The sequence below is a fragment of the Odocoileus virginianus genome, chromosome 24 (genome assembly GCF_023699985.2).
Source record: "Odocoileus virginianus isolate 20LAN1187 ecotype Illinois chromosome 24, Ovbor_1.2, whole genome shotgun sequence".
NCBI classification, from domain to species: domain Eukaryota; kingdom Metazoa; phylum Chordata; class Mammalia; order Artiodactyla; family Cervidae; genus Odocoileus; species Odocoileus virginianus.
The window spans coordinates 14,325,088-14,346,653 of record NC_069697.1 but is presented as its reverse complement, the minus strand read 5'-3'; the positions used below and the strand labels follow the sequence as shown (position 1 = coordinate 14,346,653).

Below are 21,566 nucleotides of genomic sequence, written 5' to 3'. Positions count from 1 at the left end.
CCTCTCCCAGAGCTGAATCAGGCACATCCTCAACTAGAGAGGGCAGCACCAGAGTTCTGTGCTGCATCCATGAAATTAAAAGATACTTGCTCCTTGGAAGGAAAACCGTGACAAATCTAGCCAATGTATTAAAAAGCAGAGACATTACTTTGCCAACAGACATTTGTATTGTCAAAGCTACATTTTTTCCAGTAGTCATATATGGATGTGAGAGTTGGACCATAAAGAATGCTGAACGCTGAAGAATTGATGCTTTCAAATTGTGGTGTGGAAGAAGATTCTCAGAAATCCCTTGGATGGCAAGGAGATAAAACCAGTCTATTCTAAAGGAAATCAACTCTCAGTATTCATTGGAAGGATTGGTGCTAAAGCTCCAATGCTTTGGCCACCTGATGGGAAGAGCTGACTCATTGAAAAAGACCCTGATGCTGGGAAAGATTGAAGGCAGGAGGAGAAGGGAACAGTGGAGGATGAGATGGTTAGATAGCATCACTGACTCAATGGCCATGAATTTGAGCCAGCTCCAGGAGACAGTGGCGGACAGAGGACCCTGGCATGCTGCAGTCCATGGAGTCACAAAGAGTTGGACACAATTTAGTGACTGAACAACAACAACCCCAGAGTTCTGAGACTGGCCACTGAATATAAAAAGATATGTCTTTCACCAGACCTACTTCAAAACAGTCCTTCTCAGGTGACCCTGAGACTTCTGCCTTAAGCATCCAGACTCATGAGCATTTGTGCTCACAGACCTCAGCTGCATCTAGACTCTGTACCCTGTAGGCAGCCCCTCCAGGTGTTTGGGGCCTGGGGCCCTACTAGAGTATCATTCTCTTGAAATGAGCCAGATGGAGAGTCTACAGCATTAATCTTGCTTCTTATCTTTGCTGGGCAAACAGGCCAGTTACTGCTGTAGTGAACATGAAAGGGCATCTTATCCTACCCAAATCCAGACAAAAAACCTTTTACAAGCAGAATATTTTATCGGTAGATTCAGGACCAGGTTACAGTACATTTCAGATTATAGAATGAGACCAGAAAATTTAACGTAACAATGTTTTGGTTCAAAAGCGATATGCATGTATTTTCTTATTGGAAAGGATAAATGTTGAGTCTGTTGACACACTTTTGACACATAAATGCAAATTAGAAACTGTCCCTATTCTAAAACTGACATCACAAACCAAAAGATGAAATGATTTAGTATATGGTCTGGTATTAGGCCTACTCTGATGACCCAGATGGCACAGAATCTGCCAACAAAGCAGGAGACCGGGGCTCAATCCCTGGGTTGCGGAGATGCCATAGAGAAGGGGATGGCTACCCACTCCAGTATTCTAGCCTAGAGAATCCTAAGGACAGAGGAGCCTGGTGGGCTACAGTCCATGGAATCACAAGAGACAGACATGACCGGGTGACTAACACTTTATACATTATTAATGTTTCATTTCAGTTCAGTCACTCAGTGGTGTCTGACTCTTTGCAACCCTATGGACTGCAGCACTTCAGGCTTCCCTGTCCATCACCAACTTCCAGAGGTTGCTCAAACTCATGTCCATCAAGTTGGTGATGCCATCCAACCATCTAATGCTCTGTCATCCCCTTCTCCTCCTGCCTTCCATCTTTCCCAGAACAAGGGTCTTTTTCAGTGAGTCAGTTCTTCACACCAGGTGGCCAAAGTATTGCACTTTAACTTCAGCATCAGATCTTCCAATGAATATTCAGTACTGATTTCCTTTAGGATTGAGTGGTTTTATCTCCTTGCAAACCAAGGGACTCTCAAGAGTCATCTGCAACACCACAGTTCAAAAGCATCAGTTCTTCATGCTCAGCTTTCTTTATGGTCCAACTCTCACATCCATACATGACTACTGGAAAAACCATAGCTTTGACTAGATGGAACTTTGTCGGCAAAGTGATGTCTCTACTTTTTAAATGCTATCTAGGCTGGTCATAGCTTATCTTCCAAGGATCAAGCGTCTTTTAATTTCATGGCTGCAGTCACCATCTTCAGTGATTTTGGAGCCAGAAAAAATAAAGTCTGTCACTGTTTCCATTGTTTCCCCATCTATTTGCCATGAAGTGCCATGGCACACACAAATGCCATTATCATTAGTTTTCTGAATGTTGAGTTTTAAGTCAGCTTTTCCACTCTCCTCTTTCACTTTCATCAAGAGGCTCTTTAGTTCTTCACTTTCTGCCATAAGGGTGGTGTCATCTGCGCATCTGAGATTATTGATATTTCTCCCAAAATCTTGATTCCAGCTTGTGCTTCATCTACCCTGGCATTTCACTTGATATGGAGCTCAGTCGGTTAATCATCCACATGCAATGCAGGAGACCCAGGTTCGATTCCTGGGTCAGGAAAATCCACTGAAGTAGGAAATGGAAACCCACTCCAGTACTCTTGCCTAGAAATAAAATGGACAGAGAAGCCTGGTGGGTTACAGACCATGGCGTCACAAGAGTCGGACACTACTTAGCAACTAAATCACCACCACCCTGCATATAAGCTAAATAAGCAGGGTGACAATATACAGCCTTGATGTACTCCTTTCCCTATTTGGAACCAGTCTGTAGTTCCATGTATAGTTCTAACTGTTGCTTTTTGACCTGCATACAGATTTCTCAGGAGGTAAGTAATGTGGTCTGGTACTGCCATCTCTTTCAGAATTTTCCACAATTTATTGTGATCCATACAGTCAAAGGCTTTGGAATAGTCAATACAGCTGAAGTAGATGTTTTTCTGGCACTCTCTTGCTTTTTAGATGATCCACCAGATGCTAGCATTTTGATCTCTGGTTCCTCTGCCTTTTCTAAATCTAGCTTTAACATCTGGAAGTTCACGGTTCATGTATTGCTGAAGCCTGGTTTGGAGAATTTTGAGCATTAGTTTGATAATGTGTGAGATGAGTGCAATTGTGCAGTAGTTTGAGCATTCTTTGGGATTGCCTTTCTTTGGGATTGAAATAAAAACTGACCTTTTCCAGTCCTGTGGCCACTACTGAGTTTTCCAAATTTGCTGGCATATTGAGTGCAGCACTTTAACAGAATCATCTTTTAGGATTTGAAATAGCTCAACTGGCATTCCATCACTTCCACCAGCTTTGTTTGTAGTGATGCTTCCTAAGGCCCACTTGACTTTGCATTCCAAGATGTCTGGCTCTAGGTGAGTGATCACACCATCGTGGTTATCTGGGTCATGAAGATCTTTTTTGTATAGGTCTTCTGTGTATTCGTGCCAACTCTTCTTAATCTGCTTCTGTTAGGTCTATACCATTTCTGTCCTTTTTTGTGCCCATCTTTGTATGAAATATTCCCTTGGTATCTCTAACTTCTTGAAGAGATCTCTAGTCTTTCCCATTCTATTGTTTTCCTCTGTTTCTTTGCATTGATCACTAAGGAAGGCTTTCTTATCTCTCCTTGATATTCTTTGGAACACTGCATTCAAGTGGGAATATCTGTCCTTTTTTCCTTTGCCTTTTCAGCTATTATAAGACCTCCTCAGACAACCATTTTGCCTTTTTGCATTTCTTTTTCCTGGGAATGGTCTTTTTCACTGCCTCCTGTACAATGTCACAAACCTCCATCCATTGTTCTTCAGCGATTCTGATATCAGATCTAATCCTGTGAACCTACTTGTCACTTCCACTGTATAATCGTAAGGGATTTGATTTAGTTCATACCTGTATAGTCTGGTGGTTTTCCCTACTTTCTTCAATTTAAGTCTGAAGTTGGCAATAAGGAGTTCATGATCTGAGCCACAGTAAGTTCAGTCTTGTTTTTGCTGACTCTATATAGCTTCTTCATCTTTGGCTGCAAAGAATATAATCTATCTGATTTCTGTTGACCACCTGATGGTCATCTGGTGATGTCCCTGTGTCGAATCTTCTCTTGTGTTGTTGGAAGAGAGTGTTTGCTATGACCAGTGTGTTCTCTTGGCAAAACTCTGTTAGCCTTTACACTCTTTCATTTTGTACTCCAAGGCCACATTTACCTGATACTTCAGGTAGCTTTTATCTTCCTGCTTTTGCATCCCAGCCCCTTAGATTGAAAAGGACATCTTTTGGGAGTGTTAGTTCTAGAAGGTCTTGTAGGTCTTCACAGAGCCATTCAGCTTCAGATCTTCAGCATTACTGGTCGAGGCATAGACTGGACTACTGTGATATTGAATGATGTGCCTTGGAAACCAACAGAGATCATTCTGTCATTTTTGAGATTTACCCCAAGTACTGCATTTTGAACTCTTTTTTTGACTATCATATCTACTCCATTTCTTTTAAGGGATTCTTGCCCACAGTTGTAAATATAATGGTCATCTGAATTAAAGTCAGCCATTCCAGTCCATTTTAGTTCACTGATTCCTAAAATATCAACATTCACTCTTGCCATCTCCTGTTTGACCACTCCCAATTTACCTTGACTCATGGACCTAACATTCCAGGTTCCTATGCAACATTGCTCTTTACCGCATCCGACTTTACTTCCATCACTGGTCACATCCACAGCTGGGTGTTGTTTTCACTTTGGCTCTGTCTCTTCATTCTTTCTGCTGTTACTTCTCCACTCTTCCCCAGTAGTATAGTGGGCACCTACTGACCTGGGAAGTTCATCCTTCAATGTCATATCTGTTTGCCTTTGCATACTGTTCATGGGGTTCTCAAGGCAAGAATACTGAAGTGGTTTGCCATTCCCTTCTCCAATGGACCACGTTTTGTCAGACCTCTCCACCATGACCTGTCTGTCTTGGGTGGCCCTACATGGCAGGGCTCATAGTTTCATTAATTAGTTATTCTTTTCCAGTATCCAGTTTTTCTTTATTTCTCAGTACACAGGAGATTATACCTCCCCACTCCCTTGAAATTAGAGTGGTGATACTATTATTACCTATGCCAGCGCATTGTGAGCAGTTTACACTGCACAGCTCTGCATATGGAAAAGATAAATTGTTTCACTTTCACCTCATAAGAGACACAAAGGTAAATTCCAGGTGTACTAACAAAAGTCTGTCTATTAAAACAAGCAAAAAAAAAAAAAAAAACTGAGGAAAATAAATGAGACTGTCTATCTGTCATCAAGATAGGGAAGGATTTTTTAAAAACATTATACAAAAAAAAAATGTGCATCTCTACACATATATTTATAGCTACAAATCAAGAAAAAATAACTCTCAAGAAGAATATGGCCAAAGAAAATGGGCTTTCATTAACATTCCTTTCTCCCAATTCTTCATCTTTTTTCCTATAATTTTCAAAGATTCAGAAATGCTTTCTTGCATCAATTCATGGAAGAGACACTGTTAGCTGGATGTGTTCTAGACATTGTTGTAAGGGTTGGGGCACAGGCCTTTTTCACCTCTTGAAGTTCTTCATGCCCATGAATACTTCATCCTAAAGCCGAACCCAAGAAGACATAGTACATAACTCAACAAGGTATAATTTCCAAATATTGTTGATTATGGACAAAATATGATTCCACTAACCTTTTGATCATTCTAGTTTTTCTATATAATTTTACAAAAATATCAGTAATCTAAATGAATTTGTAGTTGGAGTGGGTCACAAAATGTAGAAGAGTGAAATGGAATATTATTAGGTTCCACTCACCCTACAAACTCCAGTTTGCCTTTTTGTAGTCCATAAATCATAATAAACAGTAGATTGAGCAAGGCAATGTTGATGTGCCACTCCAGGACTTACACTGAGTTAACAAGAATTACTGGAAAAATTAACAAAGCCATTATAACTGAGTTTTTGTGTGGACTCACCCCCAAAACTTTAACTTCCTTTATGACTTCTTTTTTTCACCCAAATTTTCTCCCCATATTTCTTTTCAGTGGACCTACTCTGAGATCAGTATTAGCCCCAAACTTCTAGTGTCTTCTATTTTTATTACATTATAATAATAATGTAGAAGGGAAGGTAGATGTTGCTTTAATGTTTGCTTTTCTCTCTTATTTTTATTCTTTCTCATCAGTTCAGTTCAGTCCCTCAGTCATGGCTGACTCTGTGACTTCATGGACTACAGCACACCAGGTTTCCCTGTCCATCACCAACTCCTAGAGCTTGCTCAAACTTATGTCCATTGAGTTGGTGATACCATCCAACCCTCTCATCCTCTGTCATCCCCTTCTCCACATGCCTTCCATCTTTCCCATCATCAGGGTCTTTTCTTTTTCTTTTTTTTTTTTCATTTATTTTTATTAGTTGGAGGCTAATTACAATATTATAGTGGTTTTTGCCATACATTGACATGAATCAGCCATGGATTTACATGTATTCCCCATCCCGATCCCCCCTCCTGCCTCCCTCTCCATCCCATCCCTCTGGGTCTTCCCAGTGAACCAGCCCCGAGCACTTGTCTCATGCATCCAACCTGGGCTGGTGGTCTGTTTCACCCTTGATGGTATACTTGTTTCAGTGCTGTTCTCTCAGAGCATCCCACCCTTACCTTCTCCCATAGAGTCCAAAAGTCTGTTCTGTACATCTGTGTCTCTTTTTCTGTTTTTAATGCATATAGGGTTATCATTACCATCTTTTTAAATTCCATATATATGCGTTAGTATACTGTATTTGTCTTTATCTTTCTGGCTTACTTCACTCTGTATAATGGGCTCCAGTTTCATCCATCTCATTAGAACTGATTCAAATGAATTCTTTTTAATGGCTGAGTAATATTCCATTGTGTATATGTACCAAAGCTTCCTTATCCATTCATCTGCCAATGGGCATCTAGGTTGCTTCCATGTCCTGGCTATTATAAACAGTGCTGTGATGAACATTGGGGTACACATGTCTCTTTCAGATCTAGTTTCCTCAGTGTGTATGCCCAGGAGTGGTATTGCTGGGTCATATGGCAGTTCTATTTCCAGTTTTTTAAGAAATCTCCACACTGTTCTCCATATTGGCTGTACTAGTTTGCATTCCCACCAACAGTGTAAGAGGGTTCCCTTTTCTCCACACCCTCTCCAGCATTTATTGCTTGTAGACTTTTGGATAGCAGCCATCCTGACTGGCGTGTAATGGTACCTCATTGTGGTTTTGATTTGCATTTCTCTGATAATGAGTGATGTTGAGCATCTTTTCATGGGTTTGTTAGCCATCTGTATGTCTTCTTTGGAGAAATGTCTGTTTAGTTCTTTGGTCCATTTTTTTATTGGATCATTTATTTTTCTGGAATTGAGCTTCAGGAGTTGCTTGTATATTTTTGAGATTAATCCTTTGTCTGTTGCTTCGTTTGCTATTATTTTCTCCCAATCTGAGGGCTGTCTTTTCACCTTGCTTATAGTTTCCTTGGTTGTGCAAAAGCTTTTAAGTTTAATTAGGTCCCATTTGTGTATTTTTGCTTTTATTTCCAATATTCTGGGAGGTGGGTCATAGAGGATCATGCTGTGATTTATGTCGGAGAGTATTTTGCCTATGTTCTCCTCTAGGAGTTTTATAGTTTCTGGTCTTACATTTAGATCTTTAATCCATTTTGAGTTTATTTTTGTGTATGGTGTTAGAAGGTGTTCTAGTTTCATTCTTTTACAAGTGGTTGGCCAGTTTTCCCAGCACCACTTGTTAAAGAGGTTCTCTTTTTTCCATTGTATATCCTTGCCTCCTTTGTTGAAGATAAGGTGCAGTCCTTCCAATGAATATCCAGGATTGATTTTCTTTAGGATGGACTGGTTGGATCTCCTTGATGTCCAAGAGACTCTCAAGAGTCTTCTCCAACAACACAGTTCAAAACCATCAATTATTTGGCACTCAGCTTTCTTTTTTTTTTTTTTTTTTTTTTTTTTAAATTTTTTATTAGTTGGAGGCTAATTACTTTACATCATTACAGTAGTTTTTGTTATACATTGATATGAATTAGCCATGGATTTACATGTACTCCCCATCCCAGTCCCCCCTCCCTCTCCACCCGATCCCTCTGGGTCTTCCCAGTGCACCAGGTCTGAGCACTTGTCTCATGCACCCAACCTAGGCTGGTGATCTGTTTCACCCTAGATAATATACATGTTTCAATGCTGTTCTCCTGAAACATCCCACCCTCGCCTTCTCGCAGAGTCCACAAGTCTGTTCCATACATCTGAGTCTCTTTTTCTGTTTTGCATATAGGGTTATCGTTACCATCTTTCTAAAGTCCATATGTATGTGTTAGTATACTGTAATGGTCTTTATCTTTCTGGCTTACTTCGCTCTGTATAATGGGCTCCAGTTTCATCCATCTCATTAGAACTGATTCAAATGAATTCTTTTTAATGGCTGAGTAATATTCCATGGTGTATATGTACCACAGCTTCCTCATCCATTCGTCTGCTGATGGGCATCTGGGTTGCTTCCATGTCCTGGCTATTATAAACAGTGCTGCGATGAACATTGGGGTGCATGTGTCTCTTTCAGATCTGGTTTCCTTGGTGTGTATGCCCAGAAGTGGGATTGCTGGGTCATACGGCAGTTCTATTTCCAGCTTTTTAAGAAATCTCCACACTGTTTTCCATAGTGGCTGTACTAATTTGCATTCCCACCAACAGTGTAAGAGGGTTCCCTTTTCTCCACACCCTCTCCAGCATTTATTGCTTGTAGACTTTTGGATAGCAGCCATCCTGACTGGCGTATAATGGTACCTCATTGTGGTTTTGATTTGCATTTCTCTGATAATGAGTGATGTTGAGCATCTTTTCATGTGTTTGTTAGCCATCTGTACGTCTTCCTTGGAGAAATGTCTGTTGAGTTCTTTGGCCCATTTTTTGATTGGGTCATTTATTTTTCTGGAGTTGAGCTGGAGGAGTTGCTTGTATATTTTTGAGATTAATCCTTTGTCTGTTGCTTCGTTTGCTATTATTTTCTCCCAATCTGAGGGCTGTCTTTTCACCTTGCTTATAGTTTCCTTTGTTGTGCAAAAGCTTTTAAGTTTCATGACAAAATTCAACATCCATTTATGATTAAAACTCTCCAGAAAGCAGGAATAGAAGGAACATACCTCAACATAATAAAAGCTATATATGACAAACCCACAGCAAGCATCACCCTCAATGGTGAAAAATTGAAAGCATTTCCCCTGAAATCAGGAACAAGACAAGGGTGCCCACTCTCACCACTACTATTCAACATAGTTTTGGAAGTTTTGGCCACAGCAATCAGGGCAGAAAAAGAAGTAAAAGGAATCCAGATAGGAAAAGAAGAAGTGAAACTCTCGCTGTTTGCAGATGACATGATCCTCTACATAGAAAACCCTAAAGACTCTACCAGAAAATTACTAGAGCTAATCAACGAATACAGTCAAGTTGCAGGATATAAAATTAACACACAGAAATCTCTTGCATTCCTATACACTAACAATGAGAAAACAGAAAGAGAAATTAAGGAAACAATACCGTTCACCATTGCAACAAAAAGAATAAAATACTTAGGAGTATATCTACCTAAAGAAACAAATGACCTATACATAGAAAACTATAAAACACTGATGAAAGAAATCAAAGAGGACACAAGCAGATGGAGAAATATACCGTGTTCATGGATTGGAAGAATCAATATTGTCAAAATGGCTATACTACCCAAACTAATCTATAGATTCAATGCAATCCCTATCAAACTACCAACAGTATTCTTCACAGAACTAGAACAAATAATTTCACAATTTGTATGGAAATACAAAAAACCTCGAATAGCCAAAGTAATCCTGAGAAAGAAGAATGGAACTGGAGGAATCAATCTGCCTGACTTCAGACTCTACTACAAAGCCACAGTCATCAAGACAGTATGGTACTGGCACAAAGACAGAAATATAGATCAATGGAACAGAATAGAAAGCCCAGAGATAAGTCCACGAACCTATGGTCACCTTATCTTCGACAAAGGAGGCAAGGATATACAATGGAAAAAAGATAACCTCTTTAACAAGTGGTGCTGGGAAAACTGGTCAACCACCTGTAAAAGAATGAAACTAGAACACTTCCTAACACCATACACAAAAATAAACTCAAAATGGATTAAAGATCTAAATGTAAGACCAGAAACTATCAAACTCCTAGAGGAGAACATAGGCAAAACACTCTCCGACATAAATCACAGCAGGATCCTCTATGACCCACATCCCAGAATTTCAGAAATAAAAGCAAAAATAAACAAATGGGACCTAATGAAACTTAAAAGCTTCAGCTTTCTTTATTGTTCAACTCTCACATCTATACATGACTACTGGAAAAACCATAGCTTTGACTAGATGGACCTTTGTTGGCAAAGTAATGTCTCTGCTTTTTAATATGCTGTCGAGGTTGTCTTCTTAGGAGTAACTGTCTTTTAATTTCATGGCTGCATTCACCATCTGCAGTGGGGACTGTTATTTTCTTATATTATTGTTACCAATATTTATTTGTTCAGAAATAACTGGGTTTTTTTTTTTCACTTTTACTTACACTACATCAAGATAAACCACTGCATTGTCTTTATGTTAATGTATTAATAAGTTATGCCAAGTTTTATTGTGAAATTGTAAACTATTTTGGTTCAAATATTTGGAGAGTAAAATTTTATAAAGGCGTGTTGATTGATGTGGTGAAGAAATATTTGCATGCATAATTAATTGTAATTCTGTGCCTCTTTTCCACAGGAGAGAATGCTTAAATTTCACCAAGTGAAACATATTTTTGATGTACTAGATAAAATGCGATGCCTGCGAAAACGTTCTACAGTCTCATTCTTGGGAGTTCTTGTCATTTTCCTTCTGTTTATGAACTTGTACATTGAAGATAGCTATGTTATGGTAAGTCGTGGAGGTTGATTACTTTTTGTTCAAAGTAAGGCCTAAGTCAAACAAGACAGTCCACTTGCAACGTAACTTCAGTCCCAGGATATTGAAATAGTCTTAGTTTGAGCAAAATTATAACATATATCTTTCCCATCTAGCTACTTTTTATATTAATTATATATTGCCAACATTATAATTTTTTTGGCTCATGTTGCAATGTTTTAATTAATGGTATATGCTATATTTAATGCAAATCTGCACATCTAATTACAAATAAGTTAACTATCATCCCTATCTGAATTAATTGTATGTGTGTGTGTGCGCCTAGTCCCTCAGTCATGTCCAGCTCTTTATGACCTCATGGACTGTAGCCCACCAGGATCCTCTGTCCATGGGGTTCTCCAGGCAAGACTACTGGAATGACTTGTCAGTTCCCTCTCCAGAGGATCTTCCTGACGCAGGGATGGAACCCATATCTCCTGCATTGACAGGCAGATTCTTTAGCACTGAGCCACCAGGGAAGCTGATAGTAGTATATGTTACATATTTATTGAAAAAAAAATACACTTATAAGTGGAATTAACAGAGTCGCCTGTAAACAGACTAAACAAATTTTTATAGATATTACTCCTTACTTTCTTTACTTTTCTATATTATCAAAAATTTTCAAATCCTATTGTCTAATTAATGATACTAATTGTGCTATTTTGTTAAGAAGGAATGCCTTATTAATGTGTGACATCTCATTTGGATCTTGAATAGCTGTAAATGACCACCATGTTTTACCCTTATAGTCACTGAAAAGTAATAAAGAACTTCAAGAACTAAAGATAATAATGTGAAAACTATTCAATAGTTTAAAACAGGTAAAATTAGTAAGTTAGTAGATTTTCTCCCCATGTCTGGCAGCACGCAGGTATCTTAGTCCTCTGTGCATGCACGCATGCTAAGGTGCTTCAGTCATGTCTGACTCTTTATGACCCTTTGGGGCCTTCCAGGCTCCTCTGGCCATGGGATTCTCCAGGCAAGAATACTAGAGTGGGTTTCCATGCCCTCCTCCAGGGGATCTTCCTGACCCAGGGATCAAACTCATATCTCTTGTGTCTCTTGCATTGGCAAGCAGGTTCTTTATGCCTAGAGCCACATTAGAAGCCCCCAACCAGGGATCAAACCCATGTCCCCTGCAATGGAAGTGTGGAATCTTAGCCTCTGAAGAAACTTACTAATGATATGCACTGGGGCACCAAGGAAGCCCCTAATATTATGGTGTGTTTTTTTTTTCTTCTTGTGGGAGTGGGGTGGTTTTTTTGGCCTCACCACACAATTGTAGATACTTAGTTCCTGACCAGGGATTAAACCCATGCTCTCTGCAATGGAAGCACAGACACTTAACAACTGGGCTGCCAGGGAAGTTCCCTGAATGCATTTTAAGTGAATTATGAAAGTATACAAAAAGACACATTCTGACTAATCGTGAGAACTCAATATGTCTCTATTATTTATTTTTGTTATTATTGTCACATAATTCATGTCTAATGAGAATAATTATGGACATTATTTCTTATTTACTTTTTCCATCATAATTGATGTTAAGATATCTGGGAAAATTCTAATACTTGTACAATTATTCCTGTTTACATATTTCAGAAAATCAAAGCCTTTGAACATACAGTGGACTGGAAAATACTTTCTTTCATACAAGCATGCTGAAAACTTTCAATTAATATCTTAACTAGAGAGACTCTGACAACAACTTCAAAGATCATTTCCTAGTAAAATGTTTTCTTTTATTAATTGAAAATGATTTAGTAAATACCAGTTACTTGCCAGATACTATTCTATATCCTACAAGCCAATCAAATGATCTTAGTTGGTACAGATTTTCTTAGGAGGTCTTCTGTAAAGCATCTTGCTCCCTTAGCATTGTTCTTTGATGGTGAAATTCTGTCACCTTCCTAGATCTTGACTCTGCCTATGTCTTTTACCTTCAATTACAGGTTTATTCTTGTGGGCTTTTACCTTCAAGTATAGGTTTAATTCTACCATCCTTAGTCAATTTACCATATTGAAGGTACTACAGTTAATAGAATTTGACTAGGCTTAATCTAGTTAAACATAGCAAACTGGAAAGACTTACTAATGATATGCATTTTAGACTTTTTTAACCTGACTGTTAGGTTTATGAAATTTAAGGACAATAGAGCAAGACCTAGGTGATCCAGATTAGGAGAATTGAAGATTGTAAATTAATTAGAGGAGCTCTTGATTAATGATTTAATTTTGTAATAAACATTTATTTCTTGCATCTGTGTGTACTGGTAAAAGTAAATCATGTCTTATAAATCAAAAACATGGTATTGGTAAGATGCTTGTTGCATCTAGTGATGTTAAGACTCTTTCAAGTGCAATTTCAATATTTAACTTTAAGTAGACAAAATATTATTATATGCAGCAAACATCCTTATGTCTTTTTGGAAGAGAACCACTTCAAATTAACCATAAAATGTATAAGAAGTAATAGAGTACATATCCATAAGAAGGTCAAATGCTATTTCTCTGTTTATACATTTATGTCTAAACATTAGTCCTACCCACATTATTTAAAAGTGTGATTTAATGAAGTAGCTCTTACTAAAGAGTACTTTGTCAATGAAATCTGGCTATATTAGCCATATACCACCAGAGAAGCCCATATATATCTAATCAGATTTGCAAATCATCCCAGGTACAGAGAAAAGATTGCTTCTTAGCTTAAAAAACTGAACTTATTTTTAAATATTTACCTTATGTTAGAAAAAGTGAATTAAAATGGATGGTAAATATAAAAGCATTCCTCCATTTTGAAAATTTAGTGACAATATTTTTATTAGTTTAAATATTCACTCTTTACTAGAGGATGTTTTCTACTAAATTACATTTTGAACTAAATTTTATCCCAAGGCTTAATATGTATAAACTTTTAAATATTCATTATTATTCATGTACAATTACATTAAAATTGCTCTCAATGTGTTAATACCCATGGAAAACTGGCCTCTGAGTTGTGGCATGAGAAACCTAGTTCTCTAACACAAGATTGAACCCCAGCCCCCTACGTTGGGAGCACAGTCTTAACCACTGGACCACCAGGGAAGTCCCCTGTTTTTCTTAAATTGGAAGGAGATTGTAGTTATAATTCAGAGAACTCAGATAAACAATTATAGTCATAAGGCCTCTAGGGTTATTTAGCACATGTATTCTCCTCTTCTTACTAGAGAATCCATCAACGGCCCCAAATCCCGGGCGTATAACAGCTTAGTGTATTGCTTACATGATGGAGGCATATGTGCCTTTCAGTAGGAAAGAAAGCCAAGTTCAGTGTAATAGACAAATTGTGTTACAACGCAAAGTAAGTAGAAGAGACACTGCATGCCCAATCAACTTAGCCTCTCGTCTGTGAGCATCTTCAAAGTAGCCACTAGGGTATATATTTAGCCTGTAGCTAGTCCATTGAATTTCATTCCCATCCAGAAAATGATTGTCATAAAGCTTTGTCTTATTACTGAAAAATACACTACAGCATAGTAGCTATAGAAAGAAGGTATCCAGGGAGAGCCTGGCTGTTCAGGTAGATGCTTCTGGAAAGCAGCCAACAAGGCTGACTCAGGTGAAAGTTGCATTATTTATTTATGCTGAAAGATGTAAAGACTTGGTCTTGAGAATTTAATAAAGTGCTTTCATATGTCTCATTTCATCTTATATTCTGTTATGTCCTTCAATCAGGATGAATGTACTCTATCTTATCACAGAAAAGGTCTAGATTTTTACATGTTCAAGATAGAATTCTTAAAGAGATATTCAGTATCCTGCACTTCCTTTAGAATGTGACATCACATAAGAACAGAATGGTAAAATGAATTCAGTATTGTGATTACTGCATGATTTTATAAATATATTTTCTAGATCCTATTAAATATGGACATCACATTTACTATTAAAGTAACTAATGCAAAATTGAGTCTCCAGTTACCTTTTGAAAATACTGTTTGTTCATTTAAAAACTTTCATGATTTTTTTCAGGTTTTCAGAAATACAAAGATGAAAATATTTATGTGCAATGAATTTAAAATAATTAGAATTCAATGGATATTAATTAGTACATTTATACAACTAGCCTCCCAAGTTTAATGTCATGTATTTTAAAATGTTGTAACTTATAGATGGCAAACACATTATAAATCAGAATAAAGTATTTTTCTTTGTCCAAATTATCAAGGCAATATAAAATATAGAAATACACTATTAAAAAGCAAATATAGGTTCATAAACATACAGAAAAGATATACAAAATGCGTATTCATTTATCAAGGACCAGATTGAAAGCTCTTGCCAGTCAATGTTCACTATTTCAACTTTTATTCTAAGACAATTTCAGCCTGGCCATAGATTTAAAACTTTGAGTTAGTCACCTTTTCCATTGATATTTGAATTTGAAATAAAGCAGTAAATGTTCCAATTAAAGTAAAATTTGTATTTGAATCCATTCTAATATTTTAGGACAATGTTTAATTGATTAAAGTTTTGTTGACCATAGTCAACTTGTATGAGGACCAAATTTACTTAATACATTCACTTTCTCTGTTGTCTTAATGGCATTGCTCATGCCTGACCTGCCAATCATATGCTGAATAGTCAAAATATCCACCAAACTCACACAGCACAATAGAAACTTTGCCAGAAAAGAAAAAAAAAATCTAATTAGGTTGTCCTAATATTCTACCAGTGATAATAAACCATATATGAAAGTCAAGCAGGTCATCATCAGGCTTGTTCAAATGATGATTAGATAATCAAAATCTACAAATGAATTTATATCAGAGGGAGATAAAAGGAAGCAATTAATTGTTAGCAGGATATTTTTAAGCTGAATAAGAATATCTTCTTGAATATAAACCATCCTGAAGATTGTATGACATAATTCCATTATCAAATTGATACTAACATTTTTAAATATAAAAGAACTAAACTTCACTTTCATCGGGACACTCCCTCTCCCTCTCTACACTCACAAACAACAAGCAAGCATCATGGAAAAGACCTGTACCAGATCTAAAGCCATTTCTTTGAACACTTGTTACAAATGTCTCCGAATCGAGATATCTTGAAGATATTTGTAAAAAATACTATCATTTCACAAAGACCGTGGCTGTCCATTCTCAACAGCTTTCGATTATAATGCTACATAAGTGACTGACTAAAACTTCCTGATTAATAAGTTATTCAAACTCCAAGTATTATGTTCACTGTTGCGTCCTTCTAATCATTCCCAAAATTTCAAAATCTAGAAATAATGTGTGGTCTTTTATTTGACAGGACTTGAAGAAGAGTAAGTAGTTTAATATGATTCAGATATGGGGAATCTAGTGAGAATTAGCTTTACATGAAACTGTGAAAGATCACTGTCAAGTTTGAAGATTCTTGTAAAGAATTTTAATTTTAATATGAAGGCAGTGGGAGTTTTCAATTTTATTTTTTAGCAAGAGAATGCCATTATTAATGTATGCTTTAGAAAAGCAGCTGTACGCATAAAATAAAAAGTGGAAAATAGTGAACAGAATCTAGAATTCAGGTGAAAAATAATTATCTACAGCTTCTAATGCCAGTAATTGATATTTATATAATACCCATGTTAAAGACTCTTGAGAGTCCCTTGCACTGCAAGGAGATCAAACAAGTCAATCATAAAGGAAATCAACCTTGGATATTCATTGGAAGGACTGCTGCTACAACTGAAGTTCCAATACTTTGGCCACCTGATGCAAAGAGCCAACTCATTGGAAAAAACCCTGCTGCTGCTGCTGCTAAGTCGCTTCAGTTGTGTCTGACTCTTTGCGACCCCAGAGACGGCAGCCCACCAGGCTCCTCCATCCATGGGATTGTCCAGGCACGAGTACTGGAGCGGGTTGCCGTTTCCTTCTCCAGACCCTGACGCTAGAAAAGATTGAAGGCAAGAGGAGAAGGGGACGACAGAGGATGAGATGGGTAGATGGCATCACAGCACCAACTCAATGGACATGAGTTTGAGCAAGCTCTGGGAGATGGTGAAGGACAGGGAAGCCTGGTGCACTGCAGTCCATGGTGTTGCAAAGAGTTGGACATGACTGAAGAACAACAACAACATATTGTATATCAGATATATATACCCATTATATATGTGTGTGTGTGTGTGTGTGTATACACATTATTGTGTAAGGAGAAAGTTTATTTAATCCATGACTATCTGTTATTTCTCTCTTCCTCCTTCTTGACATTCAGGAAGGAGACAAACAGATTTTAAGGGAAACATCTACACATCAGCTGAGTCCAGAACACTACATGCATACTTTCAAAGATTTGTCTAATTTCTCAGGAGCCCTCAATGTCACCTATCGCTACTTAGCTGTCATGCCTTTACAAAGAAAGCGTAAGTAAAGTATACTTATACTTTTAAAATCAAGAACAATAAAATACTTTGTTTTAAAATAATGATAATATGCTTCATTTGTATAACAATAAATTTACTAAATAAATATATATTTATATATTACTTTACTAAATAATATAAATTTTGGGAAACATTCAGTGTTTCTTCACAAATTCAATTATTCACCAATCCAATTTCATTAATAACACCAAAAAAATTAAATGCCTAATTGTGGCATAAAGTTTTAACAGTTTGCTATAGAATTCACGTAGGGAGACTAGAAAAAAGCAATTCACTTTAACTTTTTTGAATTAGCTTTTAAAAATAATTATTCCCACAGTGATACATTTTCAAACATTGGTTTTATGACATGCCACCAGTTTGAAGTAGTGAAAGTCATTGTGTTTGTTTCCTAAGATATCATAAAAAATTATCACAAACTAGGTGGTTTGAAACAATGGAAATTGATTCTCTCACATTTCTGGAAGCCAGAATTCAAAAACCAGGATGCTGGCAGCACCAGACTCCACCTAGAGGAGAATCCTTCCTTGCCTCTTCCAGGTGCTAGTCACACTTGGCATTCCTTGGTTAGTTGTAGCAAAACTACAATCACTGCCACTCTCTCCACATGGCCTTCTTTGTCTCTCTATGTCCTCTTCCATCCTTATAAGGACATTAGTCATTGAATTTATGGCCCAATCTAAATCCAATATGATTTCATCTGGAGATCTTTAACTAATTGCGTCTTCAAAGACTATTTCCAAATAAGGTCGCAGTCTAAAGTTCCAGGTAGACATGAAACTTTGGAGGCAATTATTCAGTCCACTACAGGCACTTTGATCCAAGAAGTAACATACTACATTTCATGGACTTCAAGACATTATAAATTATAGAAGACATCATGATCTAATTGATGCACCACGAAGAAAGTACAAGCATCATCCATTTTAAGTTGTAAGATGCTATCAGTTGTGATATACAACTTGCATTTAAAATATTTCTGGGTGAAAAATATGTTTTAGAATCAGTGATACACAGTGATATCATGAACTTCTTAGTAGATGGTGTGGAGACCACAAAAATTGAGTTCTCTGTTAAGAAGTGCTTATGCAAGTGAGTTTGTGATCACCAGGTTGAGGAAAAATTGCAATAGTTTAGCTTTCTTTAGACCTTTTTTCCTTCCATTTCAAATGTCTACTTCTCTTAAACTTCCTCCTAATTTCAAAGACTGTCACTGTTTTTTAAAATCTCCATCTATTGTACCACCTTTGTTCACACATTACTAATCTCTTTCCATACTAAGTTTACAAATGCGTACAGGCACGTATACCAGCTGCTTTATACTAAAGAGTCAATATAAAACAAAGTTTGTGTGTTAGTCACTCAGTTGTGTCTGACTTTTTGAGACCCTATGGACTGTAGCCCACCAGGCTCCTCTGTCCTTGGGATTCTCCAGGCAAGAATACTGGAGTGATTTGCCATTTCCTTTTCCAACTGCTTTATACTAAAGAGGTAATATAAAGCAGAGAGTAAGAGCAGGCAAGAATATTGCAGTAACTTGCCATTTCCTCCTCCAGGGGATCTTCCTGACCCAGGGATCGAACTGGTGACTCCTGTGTCTTGTGCATTGGAAGGCAGTCTTTACCACCGTGCCACCTGGGAAGCTTTGTATATTTAGCATAATTCTTTAATCACAAAATGCTCTATATATGATCATTCACTTAGATGTACTTAATAGAGTAGAAGGCCTAAGGGGAAAAGAACTTTTTTTTTCTTTTTTCTATGTTATTTAAAACCCAATTTCGCCTTTAATTTGTCTTCATTCTGGATTCTTTTGTTCAGGATTTCTTACAATTGGACTTTCATCAGTGAGACGAAAAAAAGGAAGCTATTTACTTGAGACAATCAAGTCAATTTTTGAGCAATCCAGCTATGAAGAATTGAAGGAAATTTCAGTGGTGGTTCATCTAGCTGACTTTAACTCATCCTGGCGTGAGGTCATGCTGCAAGATATTACACAGAAATTTGCCCACCATATTATTGCTGGAAGGTTAATGGTTATACATGCTCCAGAGGAATATTACCCAATCCTGAGTGGCCTTAAAAGAAATTACAATGATCCAGAAGATAGAGTCAGATTCCGTTCCAAGCAAAATGTAGATTATGCTTTTTTGCTCAACTTTTGTGCCAATATTTCATATTATTATGTAATGCTTGAAGATGATGTTCGTTGTTCAAAAAATTTCTTAACTGCCATCAAGAAAGTCATTGCATCCTTAGAAGGAACTTACTGGGTAACCCTTGAGTTCTCTAAGCTTGGCTATATTGGAAAACTTTATCATTCTCATGATCTCCCACGCTTGGCACATTTTTTATTAATGTTTTATCAAGAAATGCCTTGTGATTGGCTATTGACTCATTTCCGGAGTCTGTTAGCTCAGAAAAATGTGATTCGTTTTAAACCATCTCTCTTTCAGCACATGGGTTATTATTCATCATATAAAGGAACTGAGAACAAGTTGAAGGATGATGACTTTGAAGAGGAGCCATTTGAGCTCCCAGATAACCCTCCTGCAAGTCTATACACCAACATGAGTGTTTTTGAAAATTATGATGCAAGCAAAGCTTACAGTAGTGTTGATGACTACTTCTGGGGGAAACCGCCTTCAACAGGAGATGTCTTTGTGATTATATTTGAAAAGCCAATTGTAATCAAAAGAATTAAAGTGAATACTGGAACAGAAGATCGACAAAATGATATTTTGCATCATGGAGCCCTAGATGTTGGGGAGAATATTAGATATTTTAAACAAAATAGACAATGTATTACTTATATTAGACTAGGAGAATTCAGAAATGGAAACTTTGAAGTATCTGATGTAAATCAAAAAATTCCATTTGATATACACTGTATGAGGATATATGTTACCAAAACACAAAAGGAATGGCTGATTATTAGGAGTATTAGCATTTGGACTTCTTAGCCAATTAAATCAATGTGTCCAGTTACTGAAGCAGGTCTTCCTGTTTCCTGCGTTGCTACTTCCTCTCTTGCTCCCTTTGCCCTTTAGAGGGAAAGCAATGGATCAGATATTTAAAAAGTCAATCATTTTGGCAGTTTTGATCTACTCATTGTCAGCATACTTTTATGCACACATGTATTTTAAATTTTGAAGCTGAGTATCAGTTCATAGTTATGATTTTTTGTTTATATCTTAATGTTATTGTGTTACTTTCAAAATTTCATCTGCATGTCAAAAAGGTGACATGAAGGATTTAAAATGAGAAAACGTGGTTTGTTCAATGGTGAATCTTGAAAGATAGTTCTCACTGTATGCACTTAGTCAAGAATTTATTTCATTATATCATCAGATAAATTTTATTAAGCATCTCTGTGACTATGCAGTTGGTTAGAATGATAATCTGTCTTTTTTTTCTTGTAAACTTAGGTTTCCATAGACTTCTGTACATCTACAATGAATACCTCCTCATAGAAGTGATGTCTTTACAACAGAATTTTGTGTCATTGAGGTGATGAAAAGAAAAAAAGACTTAAAAATATCCTCCCCTGATTATTAATATAGGAGGGGAAATTGTTCAGTGTATAAAAATTTGAACACCTACTGTCAATAAATTTTCTGTGGGAAGCAGTCTTTTTCCAGGTTCCCTTTTGCACAAATAAAGGTTATGCTCAGTATTTTCAGGTTCCACTGGGTACCTGCATTTAATAGAAAAAAATGGAGAAGGCTATGGTTAGTCCATTCCTAATGAACATTTTCAGTATATGCAGAAAATTTTTGAAATTGATTTTATATGTTTGTATTAAAATTCATATGCTTAAAATCCTTGTGATTTATCATATACTTTTTTGGAGTTCAAATGGACATTTTATGAAGGAAGAACATAAGAAACAGAAATCAGTCATTTTTTCTACACTCATAGCGAGTCCAGGATGAGAGATCAAGTTGTTTTAATATCCAGACTATGTTCTATCTCTTAGGAAGAGATTGGGCTTCACTTAATTTATGCTTTTGTTTCTCTGGTACATGAGTCTCAGTTAAAAAGTCATTCTGTCTGAAAATAGCTTGCATAGTTTTTCCATAATTCATGCTGTCATTCTGTAAAATAATCCTAAAGTGTCCTAAATGATGCTTTTGTGATATATGCACCCAAATGGTAAGCAAACTTGTCTAAATTTTACTGTGAGGGACTTCACCATTGTGTCTATACCATAGAGTCATTAAAGCAATTCAGGACACCTACATTAGTGCATCCTAAAATCATTGTTTTTTCAGAATGTCCTGATCTTGTCTCATCCTTTTCCTTTTTGACAAACAGCAAAGATGAAGTGATTTATTGTTCATTGTTGTTCAATCATTAACTCATA

General features: G+C 36.9%; 1 protein-coding gene across 4 annotated transcripts in view; it reads left to right on the top strand.

Moving 5' to 3' along the window:
* The window catches only part of MGAT4C (MGAT4 family member C), a 794,672-nt gene extending 774,479 nt beyond the window's left edge, over positions 1-20,193 (top strand). For all 4 annotated transcript variants that reach the window (XM_070454299.1, XM_070454298.1, XM_070454300.1 and 1 more), the window contains 3 exons: positions 10,600-10,752; positions 17,032-17,179; positions 19,022-20,193. In XM_070454299.1, coding sequence (XP_070310400.1) covers positions 10,606-10,752; positions 17,032-17,179; positions 19,022-20,163 — 1,437 coding nt within the window. In that variant the 5' untranslated portion in view covers positions 10,600-10,605 and the 3' untranslated portion in view covers positions 20,164-20,193. The remainder of the gene's footprint in view (positions 1-10,599; positions 10,753-17,031; positions 17,180-19,021) is intronic.
* The last annotated feature ends 1,373 nt before the right edge of the window (positions 20,194-21,566 follow it).